Source organism: Lissotriton helveticus, chromosome 1_1, assembly GCF_964261635.1.
Source record: "Lissotriton helveticus chromosome 1_1, aLisHel1.1, whole genome shotgun sequence".
Taxonomy (NCBI): domain Eukaryota; kingdom Metazoa; phylum Chordata; class Amphibia; order Caudata; family Salamandridae; genus Lissotriton; species Lissotriton helveticus.
The window spans coordinates 56,569,661-56,583,828 of NC_136057.1; the positions used below are offsets into that span (position 1 = coordinate 56,569,661).

The 14,168-nt window shown below is 52.8% G+C and overlaps 1 protein-coding gene across 1 annotated transcript in view; it reads right to left on the reverse strand.

The window, feature by feature from the left end:
• Positions 1–10,858: 10,858 nt before the first annotated feature.
• LOC144823125 (uncharacterized) overlaps positions 10,859–14,168 on the reverse strand; it is a 328,250-nt gene continuing 324,940 nt past the window's right edge. Inside the window, 1 exon segment of the mRNA XM_078681365.1 lies at positions 10,859–12,379. Within this exon segment, the coding sequence (XP_078537491.1) occupies positions 11,411–12,379 (969 nt within the window). The 3' untranslated portion in view covers positions 10,859–11,410.

Consider the following 14,168-nt stretch of genomic DNA (forward strand, 5'->3'; position numbering starts at 1 on the left):
CCTGCGGCCCCACTCCCTTTTTTATTCTGTACCCCGCCCATTGGCCACCCCGCTCCCGCCGCCCAGCTGCTTCTCCCTCCCACTTGGCCATTTATGGAGGTCGCCGCACGGTGGTGAGCTGTGACCTTGCCCCTGCTTGCAGGACCGGTCGCCCCACACACCGCGCAGCTCCCCCCCCCGTGAGTGCCTGGACCCCTGACCCCTCCGCTACTGCCGTGAGCCCTCAGCTGCTGCCTCGCTCCAGCTGAGTGCCTTCCTGCCAGGACTGTTGCGGGTGACTTGTGCCAGTTTCTTTGTTTTTTTCTTAGCCTGTGCCCCTGTATTTTTTTTTCCAGTCTCTCTGTTTCTGTCTTAGCTGTGCCCTTGTAATTTTACCGTCCCTGTGTGCCCGCGCCTGTTTCCTGCCGCTTCTCCCCCTCCCGCCGCTGCTCCCCTGCGTCCCGCCCCCTTTTTAATTCTATACCCCGCCCATTGGCCACCCCGCTCCCGCCTCCCAGATGCTCCTCCCTCCCACTTCACCATTTATGGAGGTCGCCGCACGGAAGCGCAACGGGCGTGCCGATTGTGTGCCGAAGGCGCACCAAAGGCAAGCCCGTCTACGCCCGTCTACGCCCGCCCCTAGACCACGCCCAGCGCCTGAACCCCTGGTCCTCGACGATGCCAACGTTCCCGACGAACTTACGACGCCGCCACCCTCAACGCACTCAATGCCGGCCGGAACCCCGCTTGCTACAGAGCCACCCCAAAACGCACCCACGGCCAGGCCTGCCAATTCACCTGCCTCTGAACCTGCACCGCACTCGCCAAGCCGAGCTCCAGCAACAACCACCTCAAGTGCATCCTGATCAACACCCGCTCCGTCCACAGGCACGCCGTCGAACTCTGGGACTTCCTCGACTCAACATCACCAGACGTCGCCTTCCTCACAGAAACATGGATGAACGCCTCCTCAGCCCCCGACATCGCCATAGCCATCCCGGAGGGCTACAAGATCACCCGAAGGGACCGTGTCAACCAAACCGGAGGAGGCATCGCCATCGTCCACAGAAACACCATCCGCATCACGACCAACTCGGACGACACCCTCACCGCCGCCGAGCACCTTAACTTCCAGATTCACACCGACCCCAAGCCCACCCTCAGAAGCACCCTCATCTACAGACCCGCGGGACCACACATACAATTCATCGAAGCCATCGCAGACTTCGTCAGCCCGCACGCCCTCACCTCCACAGACTACATCCTCCTAGGGGACCTCAACTTCCACCTGGAGAACAACAAGGTCTGCAACACCGCCGCCCTGCTGGACAACCTCGCCAACCTCGGACTCAAGCAACTGGTGAACACCCCCACCCATTACGCCGGCCACACGCTCGACCCCATCTTCTCCTCCGGCAAGCACATCTCCTTCAGCCACTCAACCGGACTACACTGGACAGACCACAGCTGCGTCCACTTCAACTTTAGGAGAACCACGACCCACCACCACCTGCAACAGGTTCCCCACAGAAGCTGGAGCAAGATCACCGCCGACCAGCTCACCACCGCCCTCAGCCAGAACCCGCCCACCAACACGACGGACCCCAACGAAGCAGCCCGCAACTTCACACAGTGGCTCACCAACTGCGCCGACGAACTCGCACCACTGAAGAATCCTTCCAGCAGACCCGGCAGCAGAAAAGCCTTGTGGTTTACCAACGACCTCAAAAACTCCAAGAAAAACTGCCGCACCCTCGAGAAAGCCTGGCACCACAGCTGCGTCCACTTCAACTTTAGGAGAACCACGACCCACCACCACCTGCAACAGCACCACGACCAGACAGTAGAACACATGACCGCCCTCAAGAACGCCACCCGCAAACACCACCAGCTGATCCGCACCACCAAGAAGACAACATTCAAAGAACGACTGGACAACAACACCCACAACAGCAAGGAACTCTTCAGCATCGTTAAAGAGCTCTCCAACCCCAGCGCCTGCAACAACGACATCACACCCTCGCAAGACCTCTGCGACTCACTCGCCTCGTTCTTCCACCGCAAGATCGCCGACATACACAACAGCTTTGGCGCGCTGACCACGCACACAACCACCGAACCAACGCCCCCCACCACCACCCTCTGCACCTGGACCCTTATCAGCACCGAAGACACCACCCGCCTGATGAACACCATCCACTCCGGCTCCCCTACCGACCCCTTCCCACACCACATATACAACAAAGCCGACTCCATCATCGCACCCCAACTGCGGAACATTATCAACAGCTCCTTCACATCCGCCACCTTCCCGGAGAGTTGGAAACATGCCAAGCTGAGCGCCCTCCTGAAGAAACCCACCGCGGACCCCACGGACCTGAAGAACTTCCACCCCATCTCGCTCCTCCCCTTTCCAGCCAAAGTCATCGAGAAGACCGTCAACAGACAACTCTCCGCCTTCCTCGAGACCAACGGATCCCTCGACCCTTCACAGTCCGGTTTCCGAGCAAACCACAGCACCGAGACCGCTCTCATCGCAGCCACCGACGACCTCAGGTCCCTGCTCGACAACGGGGAAACTGCTGCCCTCATCCTCCTGGACCTCTCAGCAGCCTTCGACACCGTATGCCACAGCACCCTGATACAGCGCCTCAGCAACACCGGAATCCAAGGAGCGGCCCTGGAGTGGATCATCTCGTTCCTCGACGGAAGAACCCAGAGAGTCCGCCTCCCCCGTTCCGATCCGCGGCAAGCGAAGTCATCTGCGGGGTTCCGCAAGGATCCTCACTCAGCCCCACCCTCTTCAACGTCTACATGAGCCCTCTCGCAGCCATCGCACGCCAACACAACCTCAACATCATCTCCTACGCCGACGACACCCAGCTGATCCTCTCCCTCACCAACGACCCCGCCATCGCCAAAGCCAACCTCCAGGAAGGAATGAAAGACGTCGCGGAATGGATGAAGATCAGCCGTCTGAAACTGAACTCAGACAAGACAGAAGTCCTCATCCTCGGACCATCTCCCTCTGCCTGGGACGACTCCTGGTGGCCCCCTGCCCTGGGCACCGCACCCAAGCCAACAGACCACGCACGCAACCTGGGCTTCATCCTGGACTCCTCCCTCACGATGACCAAGCAAGTCAACGCCGTCTCGTCATCCTGCTTCAACACCCTGTGCATGCTCCGTAAGATCTTCCGATGCATCCCCACCGAAACCAGGGAGACGGTCACGCAGGCCCTCGTCACCAGCCATCTGGACTACGGGAACACCCTCTAGGCTGGAACCACAGCCAAACTCCAGAAAAGACTCCAGGGCATTCAGAACGCCTCAGCACGACTCATCCTGGACATCCCTCGCCACAGCCACATTTCTGCCCACCTGAAAGACCTGCACTGGCTCCCCATCAACAAGAGGATCACGTTCAGACTCCTCACACACGCACACAAGGCTCTCCACGACACGGGCCCGAAGTACCTCAACAGCCGCCTCACATTCTACACACTCACCCGTCAGCTCCGATCCGCCAGCCTCGCCTCCATCCCACGAATCCGCAAATCCGCCGTTGGAGGAAGATCCTTCTCCTACCTGGCAGCCAAGACATGGAACTCCCTCCCCACTCACCTACGGCTGACCCTGGACCATCTCTCCTTCAGGAAACAACTCAAGACCTGGCTGTTCGAGCAGTAGCGACCCCCCCACCCCCTCAGCGCCTGAGACCCTTACGGGTGAGTAGCACGCCATACAAATTCTGTTGATTGATTGATAACCACTATCGTGGCCAAGTCCGACTCAGGGGGGAAGGTGCCAGTCTCCGCCACATGGCGGAAAAGATCCAGCAGGCGAGGGGCCAAGATATCTCGAAAGGCCGCATAGTGCTGCTGCGGGTACCCGTCGGGACCAGGCGTCTTACCGGGGTGCAGGAGGGAGATGGCATCCTGAACCTCCTCTAGGGTGAAGGGCCGGTCCAGAGGTTCTGCAGTGTCCTGGGGGATAGAAGGCAGTCGGGTACCAGTTCCGTCCATCAGAGTGGCCAGAGGTGCACCCGACGGTCGAGCAGCATAGAGGCGTGCATAGAAGTCAGCAAAAGTCTGAGCTATGGCCGCGGAAGCCACGTGAAGGGTTCTATCATTTGAGCGGACCTCCAGAATAATATGGTTGATTTTAGGATAGGACACCAGATTGTGAAGTTTACCGTTCTTATCCCCCCACCCATAAACCCGAGCCACCAACGAGCGCTCCCGCCCGCCCCCTTTTTAATTCTGTACCCCGCCCATTGGCCACCCCGCTCCTGCCTCCCAGATGCTCCTCCCTCCCACTTCACCATTTGAGGAGGCCGAAGCACGGAAGCGCAGCGGACGTGCGCAGCGGGCGTGCCGATTGTGCGCCGTAGGCGCACCAAAGGCAAGCCCGTCTACGCCCGTCTACGCCCGTCCGCGCCTAGACCACGCCCAGCGCCTGAACCCCTGGTCCTCGATGATGCCAACGTTCCCGACGAACTTACGACGCCGCCACCCTCAACGCACTCAATGCCGGCCGGAACCCCGCTTGCTACCGAGCCACCCCGAAACGCACCCACGGCCAGGCCTGCCAATTCACTTGCCTCCGAACCTGCACCGCACTCGCCAAGCCGAGCTCCAGCAACAACCACCTCAAGTGCATCCTGATCAACACCCGCTCCGTCCACAGGCACGCCGTCGAACTCTGGAACTTCCCCGACTCAACATCACCAGACGTCGCCTTCCTCACAGAAACATGGATGAACGCCTCCTCAGCCCCCGACATCGCCATAGCCATCCCGGAGGGCTACAAGATCACCGAAGGGACCGCGTCAACCAAACCGGAGGAGGCATCGCCATCGTCCACAGAAACACCATCCGCATCACGACCAACTCGGACGACACCCTCACCGCCGCCGAGCACCTTCACTTCCAGATTCACACCGACCCCAAGCCCACCCTCTGAAGCACCCTCATCTACAGACCGGCGGGACCACACATACAATTCAGCGAAGCCATCGCAGACTTCGTCAGCCCGCACTCCCTTACCTCCACAGACTACATCCTCCTAGGGGACCTCAACTTCCACCTGGAGAACAACAAGGTCTGCAACACCGCCGCCCTGCTGGACAACCTCGCCAACCTCGGACTCAAGCAACTGGTGAACACCCCCACCCATTACGCCGGCCACACGCTCGACCCCATCTTCTCCTCCGGCAAGCACATCTCCTTCAGCCACTCAACCGGACTACACTGGACAGACCACAGCTGCATCCACTTCAACTTTAGGAGAACCACGACCCACCACCACCTGCAACAGGTTCCCCACAGAAGCTGGAGGAAGATCACCGCCGACCAGCTAACCACCGCCCTCAGCCAGAACCCGCCCACCAACACGACGGACCCCAACGAAGCAGCCCGCAACTTCACACAGTGGCTCACCAACTGCGCCGACGAACTTGCACCACTGAAGAATCCTCCCAGCAGACCCGGCAGCAGAAAAGCCTTGTGGTTTACCAACGACCTCAAAAACTCCAAGAAAAACTGCCGCACCCTCGAGAAAGCCTGGCACCACGACCAGACAGTAGAACACATGACCGCCCTCAAGAACGCCACCCGCAAACACCACCAGCTGATCCGCACCACCAAGAAGACAACATTCAAAGAACGACTGGACAACAACACCCACAACAGCAAGGAACTCTTCAGCATCGTTAAAGAGCTCTCCAACCCCAGCGCCTGCAACAACGACATCACACCCTCGCAAGACCTCTGCGACTCACTCGCCTCGTTCTTCCACCGCAAGATCGCCGACATACACAACAGCTTCGGCACGCTGACCACGCACACAACCACTGAACCAACACCCCCCACGACCACCCTCTGCACCTGGACCCTTATCAGCACCGAAGACACCACCCGCCTGATGAACACCATCCACTCCAGCTCCCCTACCGACCCCTGCCCACACCACATCTACAACAAAGCCGACTCCATCATCGCACCCCAACTCCGGAACATCATCAACAGCTCCTTCGCATCCGCCACCTTCCCGGAGAGTTGGAAACATGCCGAGCTGAGCGCCCTCCTGAAGAAACCCACCGCGGACCCCACGGACCTGAAGAACTTCCGCCCCATCTCGCTCCTCCCCTTTCCAGCCAAAGTCATCGAGAAGACCGTCAACAGACAACTCTCCGCCTTCCTCAAGACCAACGGATCCCTCGACCCCTCACAGTCCGGTTTCCGAGCAAACCACAGCACCGAGACCGCTCTCATCGCAGCCACCGACGACCTCAGGTCCCTGCTCGACAACGAGGAAACTGCTGCCCTCATCCTCCTGGACCTCTCAGCAGCCTTCGACACCGTATGCCACAGCACCCTAATACAGCGCCTCAGCAACACCGGAATCCAAGGAGCGGCGCTGGAGTTGATCATCTCGTTCCTCGACGGAAGAACCCAGAGAGTCCGCCTCCCCCATTCCGATCCGCGGCAAGCGAAGTCATCTGCGGCGTTCCGCAAGGATCCTCACTCAGCCCCACCCTCTTCAATGTCTACATGAGCCCTCTCGCAGCCATCGCACGCCAACACAACCTCAACATCATCTCCTACGCCGACGACACCCAGCTGATCCTCTCCCTCACAAACAACCCCGCCACCGCCAAAGCCAACCTCCAGGAAGGAATGAAAGACGTCGCGGAATGGATGAAGATCAGCCGTCTGAAACTGAACTCAGACAAGACAGAAGTCCCCATCCTCGGACCATCTCCCTCTGCCTGGGACGACTCCTGGTGGCCCCCTGCCCTGGGCACCGCACCCAAGCCAACAGACCACGCACGCAACCTGGGCTTCATCCTGGACTCCTCCCTCACGATGACCAAGCAAGTCAACGCCGTCTCGTCATCCTGCTTCAACACCCTGTGCATGCTCCGTAAGATCTTCCGATGCATCCCCACCGAAACCAGGAAGACGGTCACCCAGGCCCTCGTCACCAGCCGTCTGGACTACGGGAACACCCTCTAGGCTGGAACCACAGCCAAACTCCAGAAAAGACTCCAGCGCATTCAGAACGCCTCAGCACGACTCATACTGGACATCCCTCGCCACAGCCACATCTCTGCCCACCTGAAAGACCTGCACTGGCTCCCCATCAACAAGAGGATCACGTTCAGACTCCTCACCCACGCACACAAGGCTCTCCACGACACGGCCCGAAGTACCTCAACAGCCGCCTCACATTCTACACACTCACACGCCAGCTCCGATCCGCCAGCCTCGCCTCCATCCCACGAATCCGCAAATCCAATGTCGGAGGAAGATCCTTCTCCTACCTGGCAGCCAAGACATAGAACTCCCTCCCCACTCACCTACGGCTGACCCTGGACCATCTCTCCTTCAGGAAACAACTCAAGACCTGGCTGTTCGAGCAGTAGCGAACCCCCCACCCCCTCAGCGCCTTGAGACCCTTACGGGTGAGTAGCGCGCTATACAATTGATTGATTGATTGATAACCACTATCGTGGCCAAGTCCGACTCAGGGGGGAAGGTGCCAGTCTCCGCCACATAGCGGAAAAGATCCAGCAGGCGAGGGGCCAAGATATCTCGAAAGGCCGCATAGTACTGCTGCGGGTACCCGTCGGGACCAGGCGTCTTACCGGGGTGCAGGAGGGAGATGGCATCCTGAACCTCCTCTAGGGTGAAGGGGCGGTTCAGAGGTTCTGCAGTGTCCTGGGGGATAGAAGGCAGTCGGGTACCAGTTCCGTCCATCAGAGTGGCCAGAGGTGCACCCGAAGGTCGAGCAGCATAGAGGCGTGCATAGAAGTCAGCAAAAGTCTGAGCTATGGCAGCGGAAGCCACGTGAAGGGTTCTATCATTTGAGCGGACCTCCAGAATAATATGGTTGATTTTAGGATAGGACACCAGATTGTGAAGTTTACCGTTCTTATCCCCCCACCCATAAACCCGAGCCACCAACGAGCGCCTGAGCATTTTGGTCAACTCCAGTGAGATGCGGCGGATCTCCTCACGAAACGCCGCTAGTTGCCGGGAAGAATCCTCCCGCCCGCCAGAGGAGTGTGCAGCTTCCAACCGTGTCGCATGGGACTCCAGTAGTACGAGCTGGGCCATCTGCTCCGATCGTTTCGCGTGTACCAAACCCCTGGCCACTCCTCGAACCACAGCCTTGCCTGCCTCCCACAGCGTCCCCGGCGAGGGAACCGAGCCCTCATTGGTGGAGAAATAGTGGCTGAGTTCCTGGCCAAGGGTTTCTACCAGTACCGAGGAACCAGGCGTTCAGCTGCCAGACCGCACGCGGACCCGTCGAAGAGGACCCGAGCCGGAGGGAGACAGGAGAGTGGTCAGACAGCCCTCTGGGCAGGATCGCAGCGCCAGAGACCAGCTCGCAGTCGGTGGCCGGCAACAGGAAAAGGTCAATGCGGGAGAGGGATATGGTGGGACACCGACGTATGGGTGTACTGATTTACACTGGGGTTCCAGACCCGCCACACGTCACAGAGGCCCAGGGCCGAGGTCCAGCTCCACAGGGATTTAGCAGAGGCGACACGGGCCTCGGATGGGGTTCCTGTCGTGTCACGCAGGGGCTGCAGGACGGCATTAAAGTCTCCCCCAACCACCGTAAGACCCTGCGGGAGGGAGGAAAGCACCTGTGTAAGATGTCGGAGTGTTGGAGATAGGAGGGCAGGGGGAATGTAAAGGTTCAGGTTTAGGGGGCGTCCATTCAAAGTACCAGATACCACCACATAGCGGCCCTGTACGTCTGTCTCGGCAGCAGCCAGGGTAAAGGGAAGGCCCTTCCTGAGTAAGATAGCCACCTCCTGGGGGCCCCAGCTTGTGCTTTTAATATAAAATTGTGTTACCTGCACAAACCTGTTCCTTATTTTCATAATTGCAGGGTGTGTAAATCCGGTGTCTGCTATCGAAGTTTCAAAAACAGTTTGTTACTATTTTTTCTTCTGAGAATGGTGATAGTGGGGCTGGCGAGTCGAACCTGTTCAAGGCTTGTTCAAATCGAGAGTCAGGAAGAAAAAGATCACCCTTAGTCTACATTCATTAGCTAGCCATCAAGAGCGCTTCTCCTGTCAGCAGGAGATTCCTTTGTTTTGCGTGCCCCTTAAGGCCCCCTGTGTGGTGAAAACGGCACTGCGCGTGGCCGCACAGGCACGCAGCTTAGAGGGAACATAGAGCCCAGGTAGAAGGTGGACATGATGATGCCGCAGTCAGAAGCAACCCAATAGGATCCCAGGGAGAAGGTGTTTACTATGACGCCACAGTCGGCAGCAAGAGTACAGAGACACAATGGTTTTACATAAGTCTTTATGCAGCCAAAGAAGGCTGCACACTTTTCTACATGTAATCTGATTCAATAGCACAGCCTAGGAGGGTGGCACACTGCTTTTATGCAACCTTTGATGCAACATTACAGCCTTGGAGAACTGTACACTGGTTTTGCACAAAAACTGACAAAATGTGGCAAACTTCAAACCAAGGTCTCTAAGGAAGAATGGATTATAAAAATAAATTCGAGAATTTCGGAAGTTGGTGGGAAGAATCGATCACTATTCCCTTCTGGTTGAACAGAGGTCAGAACCTCAGGAACCCTCACAATAATGACCGACCTACCTGGAGCCATTGGTGAATGTACATCAGACCGTCCACCCTACTTATGGTAGGCATTCTGACCTACTTGTTTCTCTTCAGGAACACAATGAAAAGACTGGCTGTCTCAAACAGAAAAAATCTAGGAAAAATTACCTAGACTCCCTTGTTGAAAGCTCTGTGTATCAAGTACATTATTTATTGGTTTTACAAAAAGCAAACGCTCACTTTAGAGCAATACCAAAAAGTCTGTTGGGCAACGTGTGAAAAATGTCAGCAACTCAGCAAACTTTAGGTGGTTTTAGAGCAGCTCCTGTTGCTCCTCTGAAGACACGGGGATGGCCAGGTTGGTGGAGATCCCTAAATATGGTGGATGATAGTCCAACGGGGCAGTGGAAGTTGTTACACCTGTTACTCTGGCAGACTGTGGACCACCTGTCAAACTATAAATGAGCGGGATAGTCTTCAAATGTAACTCAAAATAGAAAAATTACTAAAGAAAGATGGGCTGGATCAGGGCACTCTATCAAAAATGGCTTTATACCAGCCAAACCAACGGCCCACCCACCAGCTCTGTTAAGAGTTGGACAGATTGTCAGCCTTTCATCGGAAATCCCATTGGGTCTGCCGATGGAAAACTTCTTCCGAAGAAGAAAGGGCTCTTGAAGAAAACCCATCAGACATTATTAGATAAAGCAGCGCTATATAAGAACCTTAAAAAAAAGGACAATTTTGTATTTGACAAATTCATGTTTAAATCTCGGTTGTATTTTATGGATTATTAACAAGAGGACTGCCAAGATATAGACATATTTTAGCTTTCCTAAATAAATCAGGTATTGATTGGGTAAAAACGACTGAATAAGTTCCCAAAACAGGAGTAAATCCCATATCTCAGTATTACTGGTAGCACCTCTCTCTTCATTAACAAAGAAGGAGAGGTAGAACCATCTCAAGCAAAGAACCGCTTCTCACTCTAAGAGAAGGCACACTGGGGAGAATCGTATCCTCTGATACAACCTGCGCCAGACTCCCAGCTGAAAGCAGTCATGCTGTCGAGATTTGACCCCTCTATTGCCAAATAAACTAGGCTTCTTGTTGACATAACAAATTATCTTTATAGTTTAGGGAATAAATCACATTTAAGATCGCCTTAAATGCACTCAGCAGTCAAATACCATGAATTAAAAAAAAATTGTTGTTTTATTACGTATCTAAAAACAAATCATTGTGTACATTTCATAGCATCGGATTGTTCTTGCTGTATCATAATTTAGTTCATGTTAACTTTGAAGTAAATTGAGTTTGATCCTGGACACACCTCAGTGGTGTGGTTTTTAAAGTCTCTTGGATGTCCATACATTGGTGGTGTTTGGATATGTATCATTAACCCCTTCCATGCTGGTGACGAACACCAGCCGTCACGTTCCACGGTGCTCATGTGCTGATGACGGCTGGGGTTCGTCACGGCCCCACCCTGTTCGTGCAGCTGCTGCACACGGGGGGAATCGCGGCCGCACGGAAGGGGTTAATACAGATTTATAAAGTACTAGGTTTCAAATTTATTATGCCACTAATGGCCGTACAAACCCCTTGTTCCTAAATATAAATTCTCCAGTTTAGAACTTATTGCTGTTAACGTGAAAGTAAAGTGAGTTTGACCCTGGAGCAAACCCCTGAATGTGTTATGTATAAGGATGGATGTGCCGAAGAGCTGTCTTGTTGCTGTTCCTCACTGGCTGGGTGGTGATGGTTTTTTCCCTGTGTGTGTTCGCTGGTGGCTCCTGAGGGTTGATAACCGACAGAAGCTCTTCACACATTCAGTGCAATGGTACGGTTTTTCCCGTGTGTGTTCGCTGATGTTTCTGTAGGTTTGATAACTGACTAAAGCGCTTCATACATTCACTGCACTGGAATGGTTTTTCCCCTGTGTGTGTTCGCTGATGTCTCCTGAGAGTGGAGGAATGACTAAAACTACTTCCACATTCATTGCAATGGTATGGTTTTTCCCCAGTATGTGTTCGCTGATGTGACTGGAGATGTTGTAACAGACTGAAGCTCTTCACACATTCACTGCACTTGAATGGCTTTTCCCCTGTGTGTGTTCGCTGATGAATTTTGAGTTTAGAGGAAACACTAAAACTACTTCGACATTCACTACATTTGAATGGCTTTTCCCCTGTGTGTGTTCGCTGATGAATCTTGAGTTTGGAGGAAACACTAAAACTACTTCCACATTCAGTGCAATGGTACGGTTTTTCCCCTGTGTGTGTTCGCTGATGTCTCTGTAGGTTTGATAAATGACTAAAACTCTTCATACATTCACTGCACTGGTATGGTTTTTCCCCAGTGTGTGTTCGAATATGTTTTCGTAGCTCTGATGGCCGACTAAAGCTCTTTACACATTCACTGCAATCGTATGGTTTTCCCCCAGTGTGTGTTCGCTGATGAGTCCTGAGAGTTGAGGAATCACTAAAACTAGTTCCAAATTCATTGCAATAGTATGCTTTTTCCCCTGTGTGTGTTTGTTTATGTACTTGGAGGTCTAATAACTGACTGAATTTCTTCACACATTCAGTGCAATGGTACGGTTTTTCCCCAGTGTGTGTTTGCTGATGTCTTTGGAGTTGTAATAACTGACTAAAGTTCTTCACACATTCATTGTAATGGGATGATTTTTCCCCTGTGTGGGTTCGCTGATGATCTTTTAGGAGTGTTAACTGACTAAAGTTCTTCATACATTCATTGCAATCGCAGGTTGCTTCTCCTGTGTGTGTTTGCTTATGGTTCTTTAGTAACAATGACAAACTAAAGCTATTGCTGCATGTGTATGATTTTTCTTTCTTGGTTGGTGTCTCTGGGTCCGGTTTATATTTGTCTGCATCCCATGACTGCGTTTCCTGAGGGGATAACATGGTTGATAAAGCACTTGTGTTATTCTCACATTCCCGGTATGTGTGTGGTATTTTGGATGGTTGATTTCAGATTTCACAATGAAATACAAGACTCACCAACTAGATATATTATCATTTTGGCAAGTAAATGGGTGGGTATGTCTTTAGATTGCATAATAGTTTTGTGTGTTACGGGTAAAGATTAGTCTTCCTTCTGGTCGATGCAAATTGGGACAGTCTGTTGTAGATCAAAGGCCCTCTCTTTCCATTACCCTTCAGTTGTCTGCCATTGTATTTTTCTCTTGCTCATGTGGTTTGGACAGAAAGAGTTTACAATACACCTAGCACGCTGAATGGTAGTCTGCCATCATTACAGGAAGCAGAGCAATGCTGTATCCACCTCATACCAAACGCATGATCAAAGCTGGTGGTGGAGGCCTGTTTATACAGGAGGCGGTTTGTCAGTGTTGTTGCCTTAATTTTCTAGAGGTCATTTCTTAGTCCTGTTGCATGGAGGTGCACAGCTCAGACTCTTAGATCCACTGAATTGCTCTGGACTGCTTCTTCCAGGATCTAAAAGGTTATGTGCGGGGTCCTCAGTCTCGGACTGTGCAGATCTTTCCCAGAATATTGGAGCTCATTTTTTCTAACCGCTTTTTTCAGATTTGCACGATTACTGTCATTATTCACGATCATTGGTGCATTCAAGTCTGGTTTCCTATTGGATGTAAAGAGATTTAAAATTACTAAATGGAAATGTAAGAGAATGTGAATACACAATATTTAACTAGTTGTAAAATACATAATTCTTTACCATTTGTGAAAGTTACCAAGGGCTATTTCACCGTACACAGATATTTAACTAAATCTTCCTTTGAACATTTCACTCTTACCTACTTCAGAAAAGGAGGTGATTTTTCAGTGTTCACAGAGTAACTTAGTACAGAAAGCAATACGGAATTGTTTTTTCTTCCGGAAAAAGTCTTTAAGTAAGAACTGTAAACAAGCGACAACTGGAGACGGTGTCCACAGACACCTCTTACCACTGCCACTACTGGAGCAACAAATTAAATGAACTCAGTTAGTGAAACGACGTCTTCTCTGGAAAAGTTCCTCGTTGTCCCACGTTGCGCATGTGTTGGTGATTCTCAACTCAAAGGACTGGTACAAGACTCCAAAGAAACTCTGGATACTGGGAATATACTCTAAGCTAAGGGTTTTACAATTCTACAGAGCATTAACGAACGCAGCTTGCTTCGTTAATTCAACGGTTGAAGTGCGTAGTTCAATAGTTAGCTCGCGCTCTTAGCACCTGGCTCGCCGCGAACTGCACAAACACTAGAAAGCTGACCCTCTACTCTGATGGTAGGGGCGACAACCATGTTAGATTGTTGCAAAATCAACAGACATTGTTTAAAGACGAGTTTAGTCACTATTAATTTGAATCGTTTACCATAACGTTTCTGGCTAATTTGTTTTTTATTGTTCATGGGTCTATTTTGAATCTGACCGATTGTGACACAGGAACCCTATCACTCTTATCTCCTGAAGACGATGTAAGAGAAGTGCATTCAGGACTGTGTCAAAAGTGGCCCACAGATCCAAAAATATGAGTGCAGCTATACTTCTGGTGTCCAGGGTACCCGTAATAAAATTAGATACCTCTACTAGAGCCGTTTCTGTG